The 27,482-nt window shown below is 42.4% G+C and overlaps 1 protein-coding gene across 2 annotated transcripts; it reads left to right on the forward strand.

Moving 5' to 3' along the window:
* The first annotated feature begins 880 nt into the window (after window positions 1–880).
* LOC106572405 (neurofascin) lies at window positions 881–26,955 on the forward strand. 2 transcript variants are annotated; one of them, XM_082962134.1, is made up of 26 exons: window positions 881–1,794; window positions 10,935–11,062; window positions 11,201–11,306; window positions 11,426–11,616; window positions 11,884–12,006; window positions 12,235–12,453; window positions 13,379–13,490; window positions 14,848–15,032; window positions 15,317–15,448; window positions 15,612–15,755; window positions 16,809–16,920; window positions 16,995–17,158; window positions 17,280–17,427; window positions 18,212–18,336; window positions 18,524–18,625; window positions 18,787–18,984; window positions 19,157–19,227; window positions 19,358–19,580; window positions 19,821–19,936; window positions 20,159–20,369; window positions 20,493–20,615; window positions 20,738–20,911; window positions 21,019–21,150; window positions 24,563–24,632; window positions 25,380–25,418; window positions 25,522–26,955. In XM_082962134.1, exons 2-26 carry the CDS (start codon window positions 10,987–10,989, stop codon window positions 25,775–25,777), a joined length of 3,552 nt encoding a protein of 1,183 aa, XP_082818260.1. In that variant the 5' UTR covers window positions 881–1,794; window positions 10,935–10,986; the 3' UTR covers window positions 25,778–26,955. The 2 variants fall into 2 exon arrangements, with proteins under 2 accessions (XP_082818260.1, XP_082818259.1); XM_082962133.1 differs by lacking the exon at window positions 881–1,794 and adding an exon at window positions 8,875–10,306.
* The last annotated feature ends 527 nt before the right edge of the window (window positions 26,956–27,482 follow it).

Below are 27,482 nucleotides of genomic sequence, written 5' to 3' on the forward strand. Positions count from 1 at the left end.
TATATTTGTTCAGTGTAGATTCTCCCTCTTTCTAACTGAGATTTTCATCTCTGTCACAACTGCTGGCATTAGGTTTGCTGTTTATAACTGTGTTTTCCACTAATTGCATTTTGACAAATTTAGAAAAGTGTATTTTATTAGCTGCTTCATTACAGGAGTTACATGTTCTATAATAGGCTATAGCCTTTTGACTGTAAGACAATGGGCTTATTGTTTCCATTAAGCTCTTCATGAAAAATGTCTGATGCTCATGTGCATGCATAGTATCAGAGAGGAAGGGGCTAAGCAAAAGGTTTCACACTCACAAAAATCCGTCCAAAATAAGCCCAATGCTTTTATATGGGCTTATTTTTTTACATTTTTTATTTATTTCACCTTTATTTAACCAGGTAAGCTAGTTGAGAACAAGTTCTCATTTACAACTGCGACCTGGCCGAGACAACATTTTGGGCCTAAGCTTGTCGCCTGCCTTCTCGCCTTGGGACGAATACCATTGTTAGGGCGGAAACATAAGCATCTCGTCATTATATACATATCTCTGATAGTGTTTTCTGTTGGTCACATCATTTTAGTGTTTTGAAAAAATGTAACCGTTTGTTGACCGGTTAATGAGGGTCAGTTAGTCGGCAGCAAAATTTACAGAAATTAGCATCCCTTTTATGAATTTGCAAAACACCTGAATTCTAGCTAGGTGGATAATGTTAGCTAGCTCACGAACATTAGCTAGCTCACGAACGTTAGCTAGGCTAGGGGTTAGGGTTAAGTTTAGGAGTTAGGTTAAATGGTTAAGGTTAGTATTGGGGTTGGGGTTAGGGGAAGGGTTAGCTAAAAGGGTTACGGTTAGGGTTATTATTTATTTTAAAATGATGTACTGTGTTTTTTTTCTATGATATTTGTGTCAAGGTGAAATTAGCTTCAGCCTCTCATAGCTATGAATTACTCTGATGTATCCAGCAACTTGTCTCGCACATAATTGTGAAATGTCTGGCCTCTGTTGGGCTGTTGTGCTCAGCTGAAGCCTTTGCATTCAAGTAGTAACTTATCTCACTTCTCTCAGACCCAGTCATTCCCATCCCAGACTTGGATTGGTGTTGGTGATGCAACAACTGAGCAGTTAAAAGCGGTAAGTCATGTATAGTTTCGACTGTGTACTGCTGGAGTGAGAGGGGTTAACGGCAGCCTGCCTGTATCTAGAGGCCGTACCCTCCCTGGTCAGTGGTCAGTCAGTGTAAGACACACTTTGTTTGGGACAGAAAGGCCTTGTGAGAGAGGGAATGAGTGTGTCCGTGCCAGCCAGAGAGAAGACACAAGGTCAGTAATCCCCGCCTTTCACTCTGCAATAGCACAGATAACAAAAGGCATGAAATTATTTGATATATACACTTTTATCCAATTGACATGTTTCCCCTATTAAAGTTGATATATAAATAAATGACACGTTATGACCTTGTTTCTATTCAACTGACTTGTGAAGTCTGCCATCACATTTGCTATCACAATGGACGGAGATGACGTTATCTTTGTATCCCTATTACACAAAGGAAACATTATGGTGCCCATTTGACATGTCGTGTGACCAGAGAGTTTGACCTAATTTTGTCCCGCATGTGGTTGGAAATAATGCAAAATAAAATTCACAACACTCACACACTGACTTTCAGAAGCTGATTGTAGACTGATGTTAAGACCAGAGTAGCTGCTCTGAGTTCACCGAGAGAGCAGCAGAGGAGAAGCACCGTAGCTGCAACTGTAGGTGGAAAGAGACTGAACAAATACAGCAACTTAATTCTCCAGGTAACTTTTGTTTTATTTGCTTGTATTGCATGTCTTTTTGGCAATTATGAATGCCTTTGAATTTAAATACAAGCATTATTGGTGCAATCTTGGTGCAAAAGATTTTCTGCTGCTCATTAGTGACTTCAACTAAGAGAGGCTACCCTGTGATTGTTGAAGAATATGACTCTTCACCGTTGTTTATATTTTTGTATCTGAAGACTTTTGAAAAAATAATTTAATTGCATTACATTTATATGTATTTCATAGACATGAAACGAGAGTTGTGCACATCGTACGGACTGTATCTTTAAGTCCTGGATAGATGTTGAGATTTTATTCCATGACAAGTGTCTTTGTATGACTGAGTACTCTTTTAGCTGCTCGTCAGAAGGAATCAGAAGCAGGGTCAAGCTTTAAATGATCTCATCCTCCTTTGAGATGAGAAGAGGGAGGTTCTTTCACTGAATCAGCAGTTTTGTAATGAGGCAGTGATTATAGCTGTGAGTCTTTCTGGGTTAGTCTCTAAGAGCTTGGCACACCTGGATTGTAAAATATTCGCACATTATTGTTCTTTAAATTCTTCAAGCTCTGTCAAGCTGGTTGTTGATATTTGCTAGACAGCCATTTTCAAGTCTTGTCATAGATTTTCAAGCCGATTTAAGTCAAAACTGTAACTAGGCTACTCAGGAACATTCAATGTTGTCTTGGTAAGCAACTCCAGTGAATTTTGGCCTTATGTTTGGGGTTATTGTCTTGCTGAAAGATTAATTTGTCTCCCAGTATCTGTTGGAAAGCAGACTGAACCAGGTTTTCCTCTAGGATTTTACCTGTGCTTAGCTCTATTCCATTTCTTTTTATCATAAAAAAACTTCCTAGGCACTTGAAACAGAGCATCCTACTCCTGCAATGACAAGCATACCCATAACATGATGCAGCCACCACCATGCTTGAAAATATGAAGTGGTACTCAGTGATGTGTTGTGTTGGATTTGCCCCAAACATAACGCTTTTTATTCAGGACAAAATGTTATTTGCTTTGCCATTTTTTGCAGTTTTACTTTATTGCCTTATTGCAAACAGGATGCATGTTTTGAAATATTTATATTCTGTACAGGCTTCCTCATTTTCACTCTGTAACTTAGGTTAGTATTGTGGAGTAACTAGAATGTTGTTGATCAATCCTCAGTTTTCTCCTATCACAGCCGTTCACCTCTGTAACTGTTTTAAAGTCACCATGGTGCCCTTCTTGGTGAGGTATTGGAAAACCTCCCTCGTCTTTGTGGTTGAATCTGTTTTTGAAATTCACTGCTCGACTGAGCGACCTTACAGATAATTGTATGTGTGGGGTACAGAGATGAGGTAGTCATTCAAAAATCATGTTAAACACTATTATTGCACACAGAGTCCATGCAACTTATTATATGACTTGTAAAGAACATTTTCACTCCTGAACTTATTTAGGATTGTCATAACAAAGGGGTTGAATACTTATTGACTAAAGACATTTCAGCTTTTCATTGTTTATTAATTTGTAAAAATGTCTAAAATCATATATATTATGGCGTATTGTTTGTAGGCCAGTGACACATGCTCTCAATTTAATCCATTTTAAATTCAGGCTGTGACACAACAAAATGTGGAAAATATATATATTTTTATTTAATTTTTTGGTTCCCACGATTCCCAATAGAAGCTGTTGGCATGCATTTAGATGCACTCATTGTTTTGGTATTGACCTTATTTTAGTCTCTTTTGCGGACATACAGTATTTGCTTTTGATTGAAGATCACAGTTATAATGACAGTCTTGGTAGTCTGATTTTTTTTATACTTGTCCATGTTAATTTGATATTCATGGCACTTGAAATGGTCCAGGCTCAAACCAGGCTAAAACTTCTAACTACTGGCAACAGTCAGGAGAAACAGAGCATTAAAGGGGCAACAGAGCATAAGCACTCCAGCAGAGTCCAAATGAAGATGATGCTTAGTATTGCACCTGCCACCTGATGTTACCTTAAGAATACTCCTTTGTGTCTGGCAACTGCCACCCCTCCTCCTCACTGGTGTAGGCCTAGTGACGCTTGTGCATTGAGTGATGGGTTGTCTCTGACTCCGTTCCTGAACAGGCAGCTTGTGTAGAGATGGAGAAATCCTCCCACATGCCATCTGCTCCTAGCCAAGCCCTAGCCTCACGTGCCAAAGGGGACCCACGGGACATAGAGACATTGTTATCCTCACAGAGCTGCCTCCGCCCGCCACTCGAGCCCTTCACACTGTGCAATCTGGTGCATGGCACTGGTCAGACTGAAACCCTGCTGAAGTCAAATGCATGGGAAGAAAGAGGCCATGCCAAGAGCCAAGCTGAACATACTTTTTGCTTTTGTTTCCTTTGTGAGGGGGCTCAAGTTCTGTTTCAATCAAGATGACGTTGGGGGAAAAGCCCAGACCGGTACAAGTGGATGAGCCATGCTCAAGTTCAATTGTCATTCCTGTGATACTGTTATATGTCTGTTATTGCAGGGGCCTCAGTGGTTGCACAGGTCATGGTCAGAACTGGTAGTGATCTGTGACTCCAAGCCCCAATTGCAATGGCTCTCCTATCACAATTCAGGATATTTTTATTTAACCTTTATTTAATTAGGCAAGTCAGTTAAGAACACATTCTTATTTTACAATGATGGCCTACCCCGGCCAAACCCTCTCCTAACCCTGACGACGCTGGGCCAATTATACGCCATCGCATAGGACTCCCAATCACGGACGGTTTTGATACAGCCCGGGATTGAACCAGGGTCTGTAGTGACACTTCTAGCACTGAGATGCAGTGCCTTAGAGCGCTGCACCACTCGGGAGCCCTATGGTCCAGATGCAGACACAGGAGGCTGGCGAAATGGAAAACACGCTGGTGGTGCCCTAAAACAAGAAGAACTGGCAACAGACAGACAGAAAACGCAGGTATAAATACACAGAGGATAATGGGGAAAATCGGAGACACCTGGTGGAGGGTGGAGACCAGCACAAGGCAGGTGAAATAGATCAAGGTGTGACAGACCCCCCCCCCCCCACTCAGTGATGAGGGGGGTCCTACCCGGGCCCATACCTGGTTGATCGGGGTGTTGGCGGGACTCGGCGATGAAGGCTGGGTCCAGGATTTTAGAGATGGGGAAAGGGAAGATAAACCGGGGGGAAGGTTTACGGGACTCCACCCTGGGGGGAAGATCCCGAGTGGAGAGCCATACCCTCTGCCCGAGACGATAGCGGGGAGCTGGGATCCAGTGGCAGTCCGCCTGTCACCGATACCTGGAGTTGGTCTTAAGAAGAGTGGACCATGCTCTCTTCCAGGGGCGGAGGGTATGCTGACTTTTTCCTCTTGCTCAGGGAAGAGCGGAGTAACTGAAGGAATACTCAAAGTGCGAGAGACCAGTGGCTGAGCAGGGAAGGGTGTTGTGGACGTACACTGCCCACACAAGTTGCTGGCCCCAGGTGGTGGGGTTGGCAGAGACGAGGCAACAAAGAATCGTCTCCAGGTCCTGATTGGCTCACTCCGACCGGCTTTGGATTGGGGATTAAACCCAGAGAACTGGCTGGTCGATGACCCAATCAGGGTGCAGAATGCCTTCCAGAACCTGGACGAGAACTGAGGACCACGATGGTAAAATTTAACCGAGTAAATAACAGAGCCCAACGAGCCTGCCAAGATTCTAGATTCTTATGGTCGGTCCACACTAAGAATTGGTGTTCCTTCCCCTTCAAGGTAGTGCCTCCACATCTCCAGGGCCATCTTGACTGTGAAAAGTTCCCGATTAACAATGTCATAGTTCCTCTCAGCAGGATTAAGGGGATGGGACAGGAAAGCGCACAGATGCAACTTTTGGTCCTGGGCAGAACGTTGGGACAGAACGGCCCCCACTCTAATGTCCGAGGCGTCGACCCCCACCATGAACTGACGGGACAGGTCCAGATGGATTAGGATGGGGGCAGTGATGAAATTATGCTTAAGATCCAAAAACAGCAGCTGGGGACCACGTGAACGGAACCTTGGGAGAGGTGAGAGCAGAAAGGAAGCCAGGGTGCTGTAGCCCCAAATGAAGCTGTTGTAGAAATGTGCAAATCCCAGGAAATGTTACATCTGCACTCTGGATGTGGGTTGGGGCCAATCCACTACCGCTCTCACCTTGTCAGGATCCATCTGAACATTCCCGGCAGCGATGACGTATCCCAAAAAGGAGATAGTGGAGCAATGGAATTCACATTTCTCCGCTTTGACAAACAGCTGGTTCTCCAGGTGGCGCTGGAGGACTTGTCGGATGAGGAGGACATGCTCTTGAGCCGAACGGGAAAAGACAAGGATGTCATCAAGGTAGACAAGCACAAACCAGTTTAACATGTCACAAAGCACATCGTTGACCAGGGCCTGGAACACGGTGGGAGCGTAGGTCCGTCCGAATGGCCTAACCAGGTAGTCGTAGTGTTTGCTAGCGTGTTGAAGGCTGTCTTCCACTCATCTCCTTCCCGTATCTGAACTAGGTGGTAGGCGTTCCGAAGGTCCAACTTTGAAAAGATGATCACCCCCTGGAGAGGCTCGACTGCTGAGGAGAGGAGTGGTAGAGGGTAACGTTTTTTTAAAGTGTCATTGAGGCTCCGGTAGTAGATACACGGTCGCAGGGTTTTGTCCTTTCTGCCACAAAGAAGAACCCTGCGCCGGCAGGGGAGGCATAAGGATGAATGCTCCCTGCAGCCATAGAGTTCTCAATGTACTCCTCCATGGCCTTGGTCTCTGGGCCAGACATGGAATAAAGCCGCCCCTGAGGCGGTGTGGTGGCCGGGAGGAGATCAATGGCGCAATCGTAGGGATGATGCGGCGGAATGGATGTGGTGTGAGCCTTGTTGAAAACCTCCCGCTGGTCCTGGGACTCCGCGGAAACGGCGGAGAGATCCTCCGTTTCCGCAGGAGGACGTCCCGGGACAGGCTGCGCCGCCTTCAGGCAATGTGCATGGCAATGTGCACGGCAGAACGGGCTCCAACCCAGGATAGACCCAATTGCCTAGTCGATCAAGGGGTTGTGCCTCTGGAGCCATGTAAATCCCAAAACCACAGGAACATGAGATTCAATTAGTAGAAACTGTATGGACTCACTGTGATTGCCTGACACTCCCAGGTTAATGGGAACAGTACTGTGAGTGACCCTTCCAATGGAGTGTCCATCCAATGCTCTGGCGTCCATAGGAATAGAGGGGTTGTGTGGAGAAACCCAGCTCAGATACCAGGATAGCATCCATGAAGCTCTCGTCAGCCCCAGAGTCAATGAGCACCGGGAGAGATTTAGACCGGTCACCCCACAGCAGGATAGCATGGAGAGGAGTACGAGTAATAGGAGTTTGGAGACTTCAAGTAAGGCCCACCAGCGTATTCGTACCTACTGATGAGACTGATCTTTTACTGGACAGGTGGATATATAATGTCCTGTAGACCACAATACAGGCAACTGTTGGAGCTCAGCCTGCGTAAACAGTCATTAGGAGACAATCTAGCCCTGCCCAGCATCATGGGCTCTGGAGGAGACGAGTCGCCAGTCCCCGATGATTCCCGAGGGAACTCGGGTGACTTCAGATTCTCTCGGGAATACAGGCGCCGGGGACTTCCGGGGTTCTTCGGAGGCAAGGCAGAAACCGTTGATGAGCGAGTGTGGCCGAGAACAGACCTCCTCTCCCTCCTGCATTCCCATAGGCACCCATCGATCCTTATGGTCAAGGCTATGAGGGAGTCGAGGTCCATGGGTAACTCCCGAGCTGCGAGCTCATCTTTAATTTCCTCCGATAATCCATGAAGGAAGGTGTCAACCAAGGACTCCAGGTTCCAGGCATTCTCGGAGGCCAACATGCGATAGTCTACCACGTAGTCTGCCACACTATGGAAGTCTTGATGTAGCGGAAGTAGCTTCCGAGCCGCCTCTCTCCCAGACACTGGAGAATCGAACCCCTTCCTCACCTCTGCTACAAAATCCTCCAGACGAAGGCAAACGGCGGATTGTTGCTCCCACACCACTGTAGCCCAGGCGAGTACCCTTCCAGACATCAGCATTATGAGAGACGCTATTTTCGAACGATCTGAAGGAAACGAAGAGGGCTGCAGCTCAAAGATGGGAGAGAAACGCCCAGCAGGCCCCAGGATCCCCAACATAGCGCGCCGGAGGAGGTAAGTGGGGTTCTCGGGAAGCCGGGGTAGGCTGGGGAATAGCACCGCTGGTAGCAGGGTTACTGAGCATCCGGGAGGTTTCCGTTATGGCTTGCTGCCCAATAGATAGTCAGCGGAATTGCTCCAGTAATGAGTTGAAACCCTGGTCATGGCGTTCCACCAAGGTATGGAGTCCTTCCATAAGGTTCAAAAGTAGCTCCTAGTGTCTTCCTATGGTGGCTTCTTGCAGGCAAACAGCGTTGTGGAGCTGGTCCGAGTCTGCTGGGTCAGTCATGGCCAGTTCGTACTATCTCAACTCAGGATATGACCCAGATGCAGACACAGGAGGCATATGGTTCGGTTCTCAGAATATTTGTTATAACAAAGAGGCAGGCAAAAGGGAAGGTCGAGGGCAGGCAGGCAGAGGTTCGTAATCCAAGGCAGAGTCAAAAAGGTACAGAACGGCAGGCAGGCTCAGGGTCAGGGCAGGCAGAAAGGTTGGAACGGGATAGACTAGAAAACAAGAACTAGAGAACTGGAGAAACGGGAAACCGGAGACACCTGGTGGGGGGTGGAGACAAGCACAAGGCAGGTGAAACAGATCAGGGTGTGACATCTCCAAACAATTGCTTACAGTGAAACCCTTTGGATTCTTTAGCAAAAAGAGGCAGAGATAATTAATTGGTTTGGTTTTCATCTTACCCTCACCAGTCATGTTTGTCCATTTTAGCATAGAGTATAGTACATATCCATGAATTTGTGCTGTGTCTGCATTCCTGGGCTCCTAGCCTACTTGGGTCAGAACTATGTAGAGGCTTAAGACTGCCACAGAGACAGTGGCCTCTTCTAGAGTTCTGTGCTGCTTCTAGAAAAAAAAGCATTTTGTTTTCCTGAAGAGTCCTCCGCTGAACGGCTTAGACCTTTGCCCTTTCTGAGGATGTCAGTCAGTCTGAATGATTGTTCTTGCTTGGGTCTACCACAGGAGGTTGGAATGGAGTGAATGGAGTGGTATCAAAGACATGGAAACCATATGTTTGATGCGTTTGATTCCATTACATTAATTTCTGTTCCAGCCATTACTATGAGCTCGTCCTCCCCAATTAAGGTGCCACCAGCCACCTGTGGGTTGTACTGTATTAGAGTGGTCGAGTATGGAATAGAATTGGAATAGAAAATGCTGATGAGCTACATATTGGAAGGAGACAATAGTGGGAAGGTGGCCAGAGTGCAAACAAGTGAAGTGTTTGTTTTTGTTTTCATACAAAAGGAAGTTAATTTGGCCGGAGGGTTAGACACCATAAAATCGCTTTCAACACAATTCACAAACAGACACAACAGACATTGCTTGCTACACATATGCCTCTGTTTTGCCAATAAAACAGTCATTCCTTGTAACAGCCTTTGTGATGAGGTCATTTGCCAAAGTTTTTTCTTGCATATAATATTAATTTGAGACAAACATTGCACTCATACTCTGTTCCCTGTTTTTCAGCTGCCAACAATAAGGCCCACATCATTGATGTCATCAAAACCAATAAAAATGCTAACCATGTGCAGACTATGGGCTAGCTTGTGTTTCCACTGAGTACACAGAGTATTTCTGTAGAATTATTTCTGCCACTGAAATTGCTCAATATGAATAAGCCCATAAGCAGAGTATGGGACTGCAATAGAGATAAAGCTTTGTTATTACACAGCTTTGATGTAAATACAAACAATTCTGTCTGGCTTCCGTCATAAGTTCCCCCAGATAGGCATCATCAAATGAGTCAGCATACAAGGTTGTGACCACAGACCATGTATCAAGGCTCTATATCTATGGTTGTGACAACCATCTTTCTTTCCATGCAAATTATGTCATGTCCAACCCGCAACAATGTCAATCATTCCAATTCCAAGCAGTGCTCAATCATTCCACTCAAATCACATTTTATCATCTCATTGTTAAAACTTTCCATGATACTTATTCACAGATTTCTTTGAACGAATATGTGCGTGTACACGAGAGAGCAAGAGAGAGGGAGCTTGGCAGGCACAGAGATGTGGGTGGTGAGGAGGGGGCAAAGGGAGCTCATTCATTATTCATGAGATGGGTGGGCAGAGTGCAGAATGGCCATGGCACAGACAGAAACTCTATTACTGAGATGTTCACTCTGCTCTGCCTCTCCAGATTCCTGCTATTTGATAGACCAAGGAAACAAAATTGACTGATTGACCACCAAGGATTTTATCTGTTTGCTGCACTAACTGGACTAATTGGAATTGTGGAGAAACTCAATGTATTGGAGTGTCATGGAGATGATGGGGAAGAGGGAAACCTCATGATATTCCACTTGAAGGATTGTACTTATGAAAGGTAACGCAGATGTAATGAGCTAATGTGTTCTAATAAGAGGAGGAAAAGTTCTGATAATTGTTGTAGATGAGTTGATCAATGAGTCTGATCAATGATCTGTTTTGTTACACTTTGTATCATATATATATATATATATATATATATATATATATATATATATATATATAGTTTTTTATATATAGTTTTATATATATATATAACTAACAGGGTAATATAGTAGTGACATATTAATTACATTATAACAATGTATTTTTTGGGGATTCAAGTAAATCTATACAGGAACTAACAAAAGCTTCATTAATGTAGTCCTGTGGAGGAGGAAAGTTTTTCATAATGGCTTGAGACTGGAGTTGAGTCCTGGGCATGTGTTGCGTTGGTGGATCTATTGTTTGGAAACAGTGACAAAGAGACTCTGTCAGAGAATGTGACAGCGCAAACTGTTGAGTGGGACTGAGATTAAATACTGCTGTTTGGATACTAAATGGCATTTCATTTTATTTTGTTGTTTTGCGCTAGAAAATATTGTCTTACCAAGCAATTGGTCCCATAAATGTCATGATATTTAATTTCATTTGATTTCATGAAACATTTTAATTGCTTAATCGGTCACTTATGAAACATTTCCTAGATAAAGGCATCCGGCAGTTCAACAGGGTCGGTGAAGGTCATTCACTGTAGAGATGGGGATGCTGGCCAGATCCACTCTATTACTACTGTTATGGCAAAGACTGTCTGCCATTGACGTCCCACTGGAAAGTAAGTCAATACAACCTATTGTGTTGCTGCAAAATGGTGATAATAGTGTACAGTGCTGTATATTGTCAAATACAGTATGTAAATTAATGTACAATCCTAATGCAATCAGGTCTTTCATTTTGACTTGTCAACCTACAGTCAGACAGCCCCCCACCATTATAAAACAGTCATTGAAGGATCATGTTGTGGACCCCAGAGACAACATGGTCATTGAGTGTGAAGCCAAAGGCACCCCCCACCCAATGTAAGAACTGACACATCAAAAGCACTTTCTTTATAGTTCAAAACCGTATAAAAATTGTGAGTAACTGTAGTACAACTCTTTTAACTACTTTAACCAAATGACTTGCCTTTATCCCTAAGTTTCTCATGGAGGCGTAATGGGAAGTATTTCAATGTGGCACGGGACCCTCAGGCCTCGATGAGGAGACGTTCGGGGACGCTGGACATCTATGCCTGGGCTGACCCGGAGGCCTATGAGGGGGAGTACCAGTGTGTTGCCACCAACGAGTATGGCACTGCATACTCAAACAAGATCAACCTACGCATCTCTAGTAAGCTGCCACTCCATTCAGGCTTTTGAGTCCATTGTCACAGAGTACATTCGAAAGCTAGGGCCTCAAACCTTGAAAATGCTCAACTTTGGTGGCAGAACCAAGCAAAGCTTAAAGGGACAAATCCGTACAAAATCTAATTTTGTCAGCCGTTTTCAGACCTCAAAAGTGGTCTTATGTTAAGATAAGTCCATATCCCGGCAAGATTCTGCTCTCTGTGTTAAATGCCACTAACCTCATCCTCTTAACCCTATGTTTTCATGTCAGGGGCCCCTCTGTGGCCCAGAGAGGTGTTGGAACCGGTAACGGTGAGTGTTGGTCTCCCTCTGGTCCTGGACTGCAGCCCTCCTCCAGGCCCTCCCAAACCTGAGACCTATTGGATGAGCAAGTGTGAGTAGAGCCTACCTCCTATTCTCACATCAGAAGTACATCATGTCTAGGAATGGCATTGATATTCTATAATTAATGACAACCACCTGTCTCTCCTTCAGAACTGATGAGCTTATTTTGTTCATGTTTTTGTAATATGGCACTTATCCCAAACATTATCTGTATTTATCCTATCAACTCCAGATGACCTTACCAGGAAATGCATAAATAACTTTGTATTTATTTCAGGTTCATCAGGGAGACCTTTCAACTGGCCTCACCAGCCCCACCCCCCAGTCATGCTGCCTATCAAACAAGACCGTAGAGTGTCTATGGGGGTGAATGGAGATCTCTACTTCTCTAATGTCTACGTCAATGACTCTGCCACCGACTACTGCTGCAACGCACGCTTCCCCTACAAAAACATAATCCAACAGAAGATGCCTATTACCGTAAGAGTCCTTACAAGTGAGTATTGGTATGTAGCACAAGGGATGTTGCATCATTTACTTAACTTACCATGTACTAACTGACCTTATTAAACTGTTGCTTTGGTTTGCCCCACATTGTTTTATTTCAGACTATCCCTAATACGACTCACCATAGCCCTTCTCCGATCTTACTGACCTAGTGCAGTGGTGAGTGTGTGCTCTGCTTCTTTTGCTGTGTTTAATTTTTTACTAAGTATACTGTCAAGAATAAACAACCTCCTTGTCTTAACAACCTGAACATTCTTTAACATTGGTCTGCCTTGACACACAGTCTTCAGGCCCAGGATGAGTTAGGCGCCACTGTTTTCCATACCCAGTGTAAAGTACCAGTCGTAGTCAAACCACAGTCGTTGTCCATGCTGTCAGGATATTTAAGTGACAAAAGTTCGAACCATAGACTTAGATAGACATTGCGTCATTGTATCTGTCCCATTATGATGTCTCTGAGAACACGGGCAGCGTCATTGAGGCCATCTCCACTTTAAGTAGTCAATTTTCTTCTTCTACTACTTCTATGAGTTGGCAAACAAACTGAACGAGTGCACACTGCCACCTAGAGTGTGTTGTTGGAACAGGTATAAAGCCAAGGTTGGTGATGTTTGAAGCTGGTGTACAAAACCGGAATCATAGAATTAGGGGAGAACAGATTTACCGCTTCTTAGACTTGCTTTCAATGAGAATGATAGATCTGTAACTCACATTTCTATGTGAATTGGGTCAGGTCACCCAAAAAGTTACAAATTGCAGCATTAACCCATAGGAAGTCCCACCCAGTTGACGACTTCAAAATGGTGAAAGTCCATATTGATCCTTCCCATTCTAAAGTGGGCTTTTGTGTAATAGAGTCCTCTATCTATCTCTGTGGTTCTAACTCTGTGTGGTGTGTTGTGTTTCCTCCACAGCTCGCATGGTGTCTGAGGCCGCTCCCACCTTCCTGTCTCCAGCCGGGAGGTCCAGCTCCCAGACTGTCCTGCAGGGGGAGGAGCTGCTCCTCGAGTGCATCGCTGCTGGAGTGTGAGTGATCATCGGTCGTCACTAGTTACCACAGGCACAAAGTCATAATTATGGCTAAAGTCATAACCCCGCCTGTTTAAAAAAATGTGTTATTAAAATCCGATTTTTTCACCTGACATAAAATCAAGACCAAAATGCAAATAGTTGTTTTCATGAATTTTTACGATTTAGCCATGATCCTCTCAACGACACTTTTTGGGACATTCTTTCCCTCGGCAAGTCAGTTGAGAACCACTTCTTATTTACAACCACGACTTCACCAAGAGGCCAGAACAATAACAGTAAAAACAGAAACATGGGACAACACAATAGTTCAAATATAGGAGTACCAGCAGTGCTCGAATTGAGAGGGTAAAAAGCTTGCCCCTTTTTTAATTTAAACATTTGAAGGGGAAACAATGGATCCCGATTACAGGCCTAAACAATCTATCACAATGCTTTTCTCCACGAGGCTAGGAAAATAGATCATGCTGCAGACAGTATAGCGAAGAAAAATACATGTTTAGAACTAAACATTGATTGCATGGTGCTAGAAAGAATGCACTTTATTGATTGTAGAATGTTATCGATGGACACAGCTTTATAGAACCAAAACATACACAGCTCAAAAAAACTGGAACTCGAGAACAAATCAATGTGCTAATCTCAACCGCGGCAGTCAAGCAATTGAATTCCGCCAAGAGTCGTTTACAATCTATTCCGGTTATGGCCGCAACTAGACCTCGTTTCAAAATTCAAATGTATCAAGAAATAATATAAAAATGTATGCATAGCAATCACAATTGTACTGTACATTGTTTGAAGCACATTTTTAAAAGTCTCAGTCACAAATGACAGCTCCAATAAGCCCCCTGTGGTGAACAAGAGGCTTGTACAGTATCATGATGCTTTCGAGTTATCGTTTTTAGGGCCCTGAATTAAACAAAACCAACTGTTGGAGGTATATTTAACGTACTGTATCTCAATGAACAGTAATTAAAATAGGACCAAATGCAGACTCCGGTCATATTTCACACATATCTGTTTCATTTATTTGGTCTTTCACAACAGCTAATCAAGTCAGTGGAACAATTCTGATTCCTTATAACGGGCAAAACTTATATGGTAATTAATGTGCTTATTCTCCATACTTCTTCTTCTATTCCACTTCCCAGTTTTGCCGGTGCAACTTGCTATGTCCTTGACAGTGTTGTAAGTCATACAAGGCTACATTGAAATGCCTCAAGTATCTTGTTTTGTACTATTACTACTTCAAACCAAGTCGTCAAGTTTTGAATGTTCATTCAACGTTCAAAGCATCCTGAATACACCTGACTTGTGATTTTATTTGGTTTTAATTATAATTACCATATAATAGTCCAACCCCTGTCATCACATGGACCAAAGATGGAGAGGAACTGGACACGACCAACATGAAGGTGAAGAACTACAACAAGTTACTGCAGATCCCCAAGGCCACTTTTGAGGACTCTGGTGAATACACGTGCACTGCCACAAACAAGATTGGATACCTGGAACACACCATCACTGTCCGGATCAAAGGTCAGCCAATCATCTACATCCCTTCATCACACCAACACACAGATACTGGGACATGTTCAGCATATTTACTCTCACAAGGATTTCGATTTGAACTTTACATTACACTGTTTGATTTCCCGTGGGAGGAAATAGCCCATTAGTTTGATATTCAGTAGTTTGATATAGCCTGGACATGGTTACTTGTCCTTGTATGGTGTTTGATATTACGGAAATATTTCATATTTATGTAGATTTATGTGATATGATATGTTTGTGTTTTTCTGCTGACCTGATCTCCATGACAGCGGCGCCGTTCTGGTTGGAAAAGCCCAGTAACCTGGTGCTGGCCCCAGAGGAGAATGCACGCTTAGTGTGCCGCTCTGACGGCATCCCCCGGCCCAGTATCCGTTGGTTCATCAACGGAGATACAATAGAGGGTAAGCAGCTAACCTAAGCACAATTATAGATGCCACTCACATTTTTCAATAATGATATGAATAATATCAGCCATGTTGTCACTTAATTGAAAAGGTTATATGGTAAAGTAAGTTGAACTACTAGGAAATAATAGTTTACTTCTTCTTCTCCTATCCTTTCCAGATGCTACTCCAGTCCCGAACAGGGAGGTGTCAGGAGACACAATTACCTTCCGTTCTGTGACTGTGGCGAACACTGGTGTTTACCAGTGCAATGCCTCTAACCAGTATGGCTACCTGTTTGCCAATGCCTACATCAACGTACTGCGTAAGATATCACATTTGTTTGCAGAAAATATCCCTAAACCTCTTTATCCATTGGCATATGTGTAAATGCAAGATATTAGGTCACCATTGCAGGATTCTAGTGTGATACAGTTTCGTTTTCTGTTCCTCAAGATGCAACACCAAGTATTTTCAGAGCCACATATGTAGACATTTCAATGCCAACAGAAATGTTATTTGAATTTCAGAATATTAGGATATTGAATTTGAATGTAATATTTTTTAATTTGTAATGCACAAATTGAATCATTGAATTCAGTTGAATTCAGTTTTAAAGTTCAATTTCAATTTAATAGAATATTCAAATGCAATATTTATACTGTAAATATGGTAGATTGTAGGTATTGCATTCGTTGTCTGTGTATCAAGTTTACAAACCATCATTTCAAGTTAATCAAAGTGTCATATATTCAATGCATTCAGATTCCGTTTTCAAATTCAGTTCTCTAAATTCAGATTCAAAACCAGAGACAGCATCCTGGTACTTTCCCAGCCAGAAAAGGTAGAGGAGAACAAATAGAATCAAACTCTCTGTGGTGAACAGAAACCTCTGGCCATTTCTGAAGCCAATGTGGCATGTTGAATTTATTTTCTACCTATGAACATAGAGAGTTGGATTCTATCTGTTCTCCTCTAACTTTCCTGGCTGGCAAAGTACAAGGATGTTGTCTTTGGTTTTAAATCTGAATTTAGAGAACTGCATTTGAAAACAGAATCTGAATGCGTTTTAGAAGTTGAATATATGAAACTTTGATAAACTTGAAATTATAGTTTGTAAACTGGATATGCAGACAGTGAATGCAATATATACCATATTGAAACTGAATGTATAAATATTGAATTTAAACGTCAATTTGTCATTCATTCAATTCAGTTTCAAATCATGAAACAAAAGATCAATTTATACATTTCGTGATTTAATTTGTGCAAAATTCAAAATTATACGATTTCTATTGGCACTAAAATCGCTCCACAGCCAGGAATGAAGATAAAAAGTATATGTGAGTTGTCTAATGTCTCATCTTCTTATCTGCAGATGCAATGCCACGTATCCTTAGGCCTAGGACTGACCTGGTGAAGGTCATTGAGGGCAGACGCGCCTGGCTAGACTGCCGCTATTTTGGCTCGCCCGTGCCTGATCTGCGCTGGTGAGAACATGTTTATGATGCTCTTCTCTCGTGTGTGTATGCATGTGTGTAACTGACTACCTGTTTTTTCACAGGTCTAAGTACGGACTGGGCAACCTGGAGGGGAATCGCTTTAAAGTACACAGCAACGGGACACTACAGATCAGAGGCACCCGTATGGATGACCAGGGGACATATCTGTGTATTGTCAGCAACGTAGCAGGACGAGATGAAAACAAGGTCAAGCTAGAGGTCAAAGGTGAATGCCTAATAATAGATTTACTGTAACACTTTGCTTCTGCATGTCGTTCAATCTAGAGTTACACTGTTCATGGATCACATTGCAGGTGTTCTCATGGTCCTTATCCTCTCTTTTTCAGAGTCCACCAAAATCCTCAAACGCCCAGATAATATGAGAGTCCTCCGGGGGACTGATGTCCGGTTGGAGTGTAAGGCCCAACATGACCCCACGGTCGCTGTCACCACCACCTGGCTGAAGAACAAACAGTTTCTCATCATAGGCTGGAGGTGAGCCTGAATATGACTACTTGTCCTTGTAACCATTGTGACAATGGGGTTATAGTTATAGCTAACCAGTGGTGTAAAGTACTTAAGTAAAAATACTTTAAAGTACTACTTAAGTAGTTTTTTTAGGTACTTTACTTTACTATTTATATTTTTGACTACTTTTACTTCACTACATTCCTAAAGAAAACAATGTACTTTTTACTTCATACATTTTCCCTTACACCCAAAAGTACTCGTTACATTTGCAATGCTTAGCAGGACAGGAAAGTGGTCCAATTCACTCACTTATCATGAGAACATCTCTGGTCATCCCTACTGCCTCTGATCTGGAGGGCTCACTAAACACAAATGCTTAGTTTGTAAATGATGTCTGAATGTTGTAGTGTGCCTCTAGCTATCTGTAAATAAAATGAAAAACAAGAAAATTGTGCCATGTGATTTTCTTATTATAAACCATTTGAAATGATTTATATTTTTACTTTTGATACTTAAGTATTTTTTTGCATTTAGATTTACTTTTGATACTTAAGCGTATTTAAAACCAAATACTATTAGACTTTTACTGAAGTTGTATTTGTCTGGGTGACTTTTACTTTTACTTGAGTCATTTTCTACTCAAGTATGACAATTGGGTACTTTTTCCACCACTGTAGCTAAAATCAAATTAACAGAGTTATAGTCTATATCTGAGTATAACTAAAGGCTAAATGGTGAATAGTTCAACTGAATTTGTCAAGATGACTTTGTAATAATAACAGTATTGTGTCCTTTTAATTATCTCCAGGCTGTCGCTGGATGAATCGACTCTGGTCATCACAAACGTCAACAGAGGAGACGAGGGCAATTACACCTGCATCATCAAGACTGAGCTGGACAAGAACACTGCCTCCGCCCGCCTGGTGGTGATGGGTGGGACAATAACTTGACACTTAGTTAACATACATAGCTACAGTACATACACTGTGTTTCAGCAATTGCATTACATGTTATGTAATGTTAATTACATTTCATTATGTAAGAGTAGCAGATAGAGACTTCATAAGCATGCTGTATGTTTTTGGAATTTGCATCAAAAGTTTCCTTACCTTCTTCCCAGATCGTCCAGACCCCCCAACAAACTTGCAGTTGTCGGACCCCTTTGAGCGCAGCGTCAGGCTTACCTGGACCCCTGGAGATAGCAATCACAGTCCTATCAAAGGTAACAGCTCTACCCTACAGTCTACACCTCAGGAGCAAGACATCCAGAGTAAACATAGGCCTGGATTCAGGCCACATATACACCATAGTTTCATTGAAATAGTCAGAGTTAGCTACCAACAACTGAAGGAATCAGTGTGTTCTTCTGGGCTTTTCCTCCAGAATACCTGGTGCAGTATGATGATGACGACTGGTTACCTTTCAAGTGGAGAAACCTTTCCACGTACCCTGGAAACCTCAACTCTGTCATTCTGCAACTGTCACCATTCATTATCTATGAGTTTAGGGTCATTGCTATCAATGACATTGGTATGAGTAAACCCAGTCGCTCGTCAGCCAACTTCCAGACTGGTGGAGCACGTGAGTATTTCATGCTTGATGAGTTCGATAATGTGATATGAATAACGGATTTCTTATTGGCTTCATTAATTGTATTAAACAGGAACACAGCTGACAACAATTATCTTTCATATTAAAAAACTTGGACAATGAGCTTTCCCAAAGTAATCTGTGTACTTGCTATGATTCTCAGCTCCAGACGCCATCCCTAAAAACATCAAAGGGGTGGGAACATGGAGAAACAACATGATGATCAGCTGGGAGGTGAGACATTCTAAGTGTTTTTTCAAAAGCTAATTCTCCATTCATTCATTTGTAACTCAATGTTTATTCAATGAAGAATAACAACTTTTATTGTGTACAATTGAACTTCCGTGTCTGGTATGGGGAAAAGGCACTAAACAACAGAGAGTGGAACGGTCCCCACCTAAAGTACTTGGTGTGGTGGAAACGGATGAAGTCCAAGGAGGAGTGGAAGAACGCTACCACTTGGTGGTGTAAATACTACATCTACGACACAGACACCTTCACACCATATGAGATAAAGGTCCAGGCTGTCAATGACTTTGGGATGGGCCCAGAGTCTCCTGTCGTCATAGGCTACTCTGGAGAAGACCGTGAGTATGACCACCCATCCCTTCCTGCAGATACAGAGACACTTTTTTATATACATTTACAGGTAGCTATAGACCTAGATCGACCCATGCCATCCCATGAATTCATGGATGTTTATTGTTCACACATAAAACTGATCTTTGTCATGTCTATACCTAGTTGACATTTAGCCATACCATAGTTAGCCATACCATAGTTAGCCATACCATAGTGAATTACAACTTCCTCTGGGTGTCTCTCAGGTCCCACTGCTGCCCCCCTCAACCTGCGTGTGTCCAAGATAGAGGCCACTAAGGTCACGGTGCACTGGGACCCCGTGGCTAACACCAGCATCATGGGAGAACTGAAGGAATACAAGGTCAGACTAACGGGAATAGGTGGCTTGTTTAGTTTCTGGTTTTCAATTCCAAGTGTGACAATCTGTTCTGACAAGTAGAGATCCAGGCGAAATTGTTATTCATTAGGAGAGAGGTGGAGGAAGAGCCATTCACACACTGGCTGCATGAATGAATGAATGAGGGAATAAACGACAGAACAAAAGAGAGAACGAATGCATGTGCTGTGTCCCCCCATATCCCAGGTGTACTTCTGGCGAGACAGTAGCCAGCTGAGGTGGCTGAGTGTGAGCAGGGCCATGAAGTCTAAAGCCTTTCCACCCAGCGGGTCGCGTCGCTCTGGTGTCCTGCCGGGACTCATCCCTTACAGCAACTACAAGATGTACATAGTGGTGGCCAACAACCGATATGAGGGACATCCCAGTAACACCATAGAGTTCTCCACTCCAGAGGGAAGTAAGGAAAAGCGTTGTGGTGCTGAATTAGATGTGGCAGACACTTTTTCTGTCATGGTTCTTTTCCTAATCATGTATTTCCCAGTGTTTATTCTCATACTTGACCTCTGATCTATGTCTGTAGCACCCTCTGCTCCAAGATCCTTCAGAATCCAGCAGAGACATTTGGACACGATCTGGGTGGACTGGGACACTCCTGCAGAGCCCAATGGCATCGTCACCGGATACATTCTCAAATATCAGACAGGTAGGAAGACTTACTCATAAGCCAGGTGAGCAAATAAGGTACAGTATCTACAGTAAGTACAGTAGCTGCATGTCTCTTAACCATACGTTCTCATGGCTCACTACTGTGCACTCTCTCTACAGTGAACGCAACTCAGGGGGAGGAATTGCGTGTTGAGGAATTTCCCCCAAACACCACCAGTTTTGCTGTTCGCCGATATGATCGCTACACCCGCTATAGATTCACCATAGCAGCACAGACTAGAATCGGGGTAGGAGAGTGGTACACAGAGGAATCACCCCATTATACAACTGAAGGTATAACACTGCAGGTCAACCACAGCACACAATTACAAGCCATTAAACATCCACACATCTGCAGATTTGATCACGACAATTAATCATGTCTGGGTGTTTACATACAGCTTATGCTCGGGAGCAGGTGGACCTCTCCACTCAGGGCTGGGTAATTGGTGTGATGTGTGCTGTGGCTCTCTTCGTGCTCATCCTGCTGGTCGTCTGCTTTATCAAAAGGAGCCGAGGGGGCAAATACCCAGGTACTGTAGCAATACTGTAGTCCACAAGACTTCTCCATTACAGGACTAACATTCTTAGATGGAGAGACAGACCTAATACTCAGTGGCATGTCCAGGGGGTGCCCTGAAATCTGGTTGGCCACCCCAGCGGCCCCCTCAGAAATTCAGATCTGATAGGTTGTCTCAGAATATATTGATCATTTTTACCAAGAAAAAGAACCGACAGCAAGATTCATCGATCTCACCGGAGAAAGCATCCGAGCAAAACAGAGCCCCTCTGTCTTAGTATGTGTAGCCCATTTATATGATGCTGTCTGGACAAAAAGAGTTCAACTGAATGCATTCAACCAAAATTTGTCTTCTGCACTGAATCCAACCCCTGTGAATCAGAGAGGTGTATTGAATCCAACACCTCTGAATCAGAGAGGTGCATTGAATCCAACACCTCTGAATCAGAGAGGTGCATTGAATCCAACACCTCTGAATCAGAGAGGTGTGGGGGGGCTGCTTTAACTGACATCATTGGCACCCGGGGAGCAGTTTTTGGTTAACTGCCTTGCTCAAGGACAGAACAGCAGACTTTTCCACCTTACCGGCTCAGGGATTCAAACCACCAACCTTCCAGTTACCGGCCCAACATTCTTAACCACTAGGCTGGGCTACAGATACTACGACAGAGGGGTGCCTCACTCAGATACTTTCTCTAGTGAAATAGATTCAGCATCTTACGAATTGACTGGAAAAGTATGAAAAGTGGATCGTCATGAAAAAGAAATCATTATGTTTCGTTTCTTTTTTTATTGTACATTTTTTGAGGGAGGCTGGCCTAGTTTTTGAAGTGATTTGTTTGACAATCAGATGACAACATCATGACTAGTTGTGTTCATGACTCATTAAAAGGTAATACATTTTTACAGTTAAAGTACATGTCTTTACTATAAAGCAGGGGTCCCCAATTACATTAAGCTGTGGGTCAATATTTTTCCTTGAGCGCATGGTTGTGGGACCGGAACATACAGTGGATTTGAAAAGTATTCAGACCCCTTTTTTCACATTTGTTAGGTTACAGCCTTATTCTAATATTAATGAAATAGTTGTTTTATTCTCATCAATCTACACACAATACCCCATAATGACAAAGCAAAAACATTTTTTTATACATTTTTGCAAATGCTCGAGTCTTCTTGGGTATGACGCTATAAGTTTGGTACACCTGTATTTGGGGAATTTCTCCTATTGTTCTCTGCAGATCCTCTCAAGCTCTGTCAGGTTGGATGGGGTGCTTTGCTGCACAGCTATTTTCAGGTCTCTCCAGAGATGTTTGATCAGATTCAAGTCGGGGCTCTGGCTGGGCCATTCAAGGATATTGAGAGATTTCTTCACCATAGGGATGGTGCCAGGTTGCATCCATGACGCTTGGCATTCAGGCCAAAGAGTTCAATCTTGGTTTCATCGGAACAAATAATCTTGTTTCTCATGGTCTGAGAGTCCTTTAGGTACCTTTTGGCAAACTCCAAGTGGGCTGTCATGTGCCTTTTACTGAGGAGTGGCTTCCGTCTGTGTCACGGCTGTCGTTGAAGAAAGAAGGGGACCAAGGCGCAGCGGGTTGCGTGCTCATCATTATTTATTTATATTAAAGTGAACACGAAAACAAGAAACAAAGAACGACAGACCGACAGTTTCACAGGCTATAATAACAGCAGTGCAAAATACAACTACCCACAAACAACCAGGTGAAAACAAGCTCCCTATATATGACTCTCAATCAGGAACAACGATGTACAGCTGTTCCTGATCGAGAGCCACACAGACCAACAAAGAAATATACAAACTAGAAAAACCTAGAATACCAAAACAAGAACATACACCAAAACCCCGGAACACATAAATAAAACACCCCTCTACATACACATAACCCCCGAACCACATAAAACAAATACCCCCTGCCACGTCCTGACCAAACTACAATAACCCCTATTACTGGTCAGGACGTGACAGTCTGGCCAGTCTACCATAAAAGGCCTGATTGGTGGAGTGCTGCAGAGATGGTTGTCCTTTTAGAAGTTTCTCCCATCTCAACAGAGAAACTCTGGAGCTCTGTCAGAGTGACCATCGGGTTCTTGGTCACCTCCATGATCAAGGCTCTTCTCCCCAATTACTCAGTTTGGCCAGGCGGCCAGCTCTAGGACGAGTCTCGGGGATTCCAAACTTCTTCCATTTAAGAATGATGGAGGCCACTGTGTTCTTGGGGACCTTCAATGCTGCAGAAATGTTTTGCTACCCTTCCCCAGATCTGTCCCTCGACACAATCCTGTCTCAGAGCTCTAAGGACAATTCCTTCGACCTCATGGCTTAGTTTTTGCTCTGACATGCACTGTCAACTGTGGGACCTTATATAGACAGGTGTGTGCCTTTCTAAATCATGTCCAATCAATTGAATTTACAACCGGTGGTCTGCAATCAAGTTGTAGAAACATCTCATGGATGACCAATAGAAACAGGATGCATCTGAGCTCAACTTCGAGTCTCATAGCAAATGGTCTGAATACTTATGTAAATAAGGTATTTCTGTTTTTTTTATCTGTTTTTGCTTTGTCATTATGGGGTGTAGTGTGTAGATTGATGAGGGGGGAAAATGATTTAATAAATTTTAGAATAAGACTGTAATGTAACAAAACATGGAAAAAGTCAAGGAGTCATACTTTCCGAATGTACTGTAGTTATAAATTATTTGTACACTGTAAATTGACTACAAGAATCCCAAATAGATATATAGTATTTGACAAAAACAGAATAATTGAAAACAATCACATATGCCTTTCTATTTATGCGTGGGAATACTTGGGAACAGATTTCCTACATTAAAATCACTTGAGCTGCTTTCCTTGTGATTTTAGTATTTTATGTCTAACAACAAACTATATATTATAAAATATCACACTGTGGCCCGCCTATAGGAGGCTCATTAAAAAATAGAGACCCCTGAATGTCACGGTATAATTCATTCACGCTCTGGATGGCACTTTCAAGTGAATTTACTGCTGTATGCTAATGCCCTTATATACAATCCTGACCTTGAATGGAAACACTGTAACAAGACTTTTGGAAATTATTTATGATTGATTTGAACAGGGAAATGCGCCAAACATTTCACGCATTCAACCATCATAATTATATTGATAAAATTCACCTTGCATTGATTAAGGTTCAAAATGTTATGGCCTGCCTTAACTGGGTCTGTGCCCCACCTTGGCTAACCCATTCAAAATGTTCTGGACACGTCATTCCTAATGCTATAGTTAAATCACTAGCATAAAGCTTCTGATCCCACAATTGCACTAAACAATCTAATGGATAGGATACATTTACCCTAAGTATGCATTGCTTATATTATATTTGGTCAAAGTAACAAGACAGAGATTTTTATTTTCAGTACGGGACAAGAAAGAAGTGACATTGGAGCCAGTGGATGACAAAGATCAGGAGGGATCATTTGACTATCGGTAAGCAATATAGCAGAACTGTCTGAAAATCAACTGAGAAAACCTTGACTTGAGATAGGTATCAGTGGTACCAATGCCAGATTTGTATAGGTCAAAGTAAACCACATATATCATGTATAATAATTTTGTGAAGTATTCCTCCTCATGTCAGTTTCCCTTTAAGACAGCTATGGTATCTAAATAATTCCACATGAACAGTGATCTACTGTCATATGAACATGTATTCATTATGTAATATGTCATGGTAATAATATTCAACATTGGAAAAAAATCATTTAATTCCCTAACAATATTGTACCATTTGGTGTTGTCATTATTTCAGAAGAATGTATTTTTCCTGGTAACTCCCCAATACTCCCCAATTGATCTCTCTATTCTGACTACTAATGTTTTCACATTTTCATCCTTGTTCTTTTCGCTTTTGGACTACTGAAGGTCTCTGGAAAGGTATGATAAGACTAACACTGAAGTTTACACCATGTACACCATTTTTACTATATTATTTTAGTATTATTTTACTTATATATTGACTTTATTTTATATTTATAACCAATAATCAGAAATCTGAACAAAAAAACAACATAAAAAAGGTCTGTGTCTGCAATTCAGCGTGTTATCATTGTTGAAACAAATGAATGGTTTTAAGGGATTTGATTGAATGATCAACCATCTTAGGACATTTTATAGCAATGTTCTTCAACACTCGCTCTCAACACAATTCCTAAACAATCTATTTTAATGTTTCAGGATAAGTCGTGTCACCACCATTCCCTACTCTGCCCGACGGTAAATATTATAGCCAGTTAGTCTAGAACTGTATGCAGAAAGCGGTTAAGCCATAACCACGGCTGCTGAAGCATATCCTCTGATATTGTCCTTTTTCTTCCAGGGAGGAAGAGACTAAAGTTGGCAGGGGCCAGACGACAGTAGACACCATGATGAAACGGACAGATAGTGACGACAGTCTGGTGGACTATGGTGATGGACAGGAGATTGAGTTCAACGAGGACGGCTCCTTCATTGGCCAGTACACTGGACACAAAGAAAGGGATGACAGAGACACAGAGTTCAGTGAGAGCAGGAGCCAGGAAGCCCACTCCCCGATGGCCCACTCCCCCATGAGCCCCATCTATTCATTTGCATAAGGAAACAAGACGTACAATGGGTGTTACACTCAGACTGGGTCCGGAATGAACATTGCCCACTAGCGCGTCTATAAACAGTTGTATACGTGAATCAGACTGGGTCTGGAATGCCCACTGCCCACTAACTGGGGGACACAGGTGTTCCCAAGCAAATCCACCATCTTCTTCAATCCAGGCACACAAGGTGATGTGGTTGGAGCCTGGTAGTGTTCCTCTATTCTCATGCTCGGCATTGACACTGGGTTGGTGCTGTAAATGCAATACAGCAGCAATTTAACAAAAATATGAAGGTTACAGTTAGTCTGGTTACAGTTACATTTATGAAGTTGTAAAAAGTACATGCTTTTCAGGTGTATTTTGTGGGTGTGGAAGTGCATGCGTACATGTTGATGTGCGTGTGTAATATTCCTACTAATGGAGAGATATTGACTGCACGTTAGGCAGAGGGATACATTGATACGTTTATCATGTTGATAAAAGCAGTGACACCTGGTAGAGAAACTATTTATATGATAAATATTATTTATATGATGATTTATATGACAGTGGGAGAAAAATCTTAATTAACGATTCACTGCTAAGTCACTGGTTTAGGCCTGGCAGGATTGCTAAGTATCCTTTTAACTTTATCTCTACCTGATGGCAGTAAATATAGTACCACCTTTAGGGCTCTGTGCCCTTGACTTGTTTGTCTGTTGCTTTGTCTAAAAATTGATCTGTGAATCTTGGCTGATGTTGTTATTGGTATGATGACACATTGTCATTGTGTACATACATTTCAGGACTGTGGGCTGCTTCAACATCTTTCAAAGCTAGACAGATGTCATCTGTAGCCTTGAAAATGTCTGGACAGCAAATTGTCTACTTTTGGGTGTGAGCGGGAAGTGTAAACACAGACATATCCCTAATATCCCTAAACATATCCCTAGGACCATACTGTACCTTGTTTTCCCCTGTGCACTTTTATTTTTACGAGGAATTTGTGTAATTGTAATGTGGTGAGCTACAGTATTTAGAAGTTGTAAATGCTATGATATTATTTAATCATTTATTTACTTTCTGCTTATTATTAATGTTCCTTGTGATTTTGACAATATTAACTGATAGAGATTTACCATATACTCATGGTACTCTAATTAATACACAAATAGATTAAAACACTGTTCTAATGACGTGAAATAGGTCAGCTGCATTTTTCCATCATGAATAATAGTGTTGAAAGTACAATATGGAGGAGCAGCAGTACAGTATCATCATGTTCTCAAATGATATGGTGCACACGGAATTCTGTATATTAACCTTCCAGTCAGGGACTATGAATCAGCAACATCGTCAGTAAGATTAGTGGGGGGAAAGCTGCCAGGTGATTCAGAGCTGTAACAGATGCTGTATTTCAGCCATAATTTAGTTTTTTTAACTGTAAATTGTCTCTCCCCTTAATATCCCGGCACTTGTACAGTGCCTTTATAAAGTATTCACACCCCTTGACTTTTCCACATTTTGTTGTTACAGCCTGAATGTTAAATGGATTAAACTGAGATGTTGTGTCACTGGCCTACACACAACACCCCATAATGTCAGTGGAAATGTTTCTTCAACAAATTAATTAAAAATGAAAAGTTGAAATGTCTTGAGTCAATAAGTATTCAACCTCATTGTTATGGTAAGCCTAAATAAGTTCAGGAGTGCAAATTTGCTTAACAAG

The sequence above is a fragment of the Salmo salar genome, chromosome 15 (assembly GCF_965601325.2).
Source record: "Salmo salar chromosome 15, fSalSal1, whole genome shotgun sequence".
NCBI classification, from domain to species: Eukaryota; Metazoa; Chordata; class Actinopteri; order Salmoniformes; family Salmonidae; genus Salmo; species Salmo salar.

Bases quoted from the DNA above. Each gene is read 5' to 3' on its own strand.
- LOC106572405 (XM_082962134.1), top strand. From the start codon at position 10,987: ATGGGGATGCTGGCCAGATCCACTCTATTACTACTGTTATGGCAAAGA. The intron at 19,228-19,357 runs GTGAGACATTCT...TATGGGGAAAAG, and splicing joins ACATGATGATCAGCTGGGAG to GCACTAAACAACAGAGAGTG. The intron at 19,581-19,820 runs GTGAGTATGACC...GGTGTCTCTCAG, and splicing joins AGGCTACTCTGGAGAAGACC to GTCCCACTGCTGCCCCCCTC.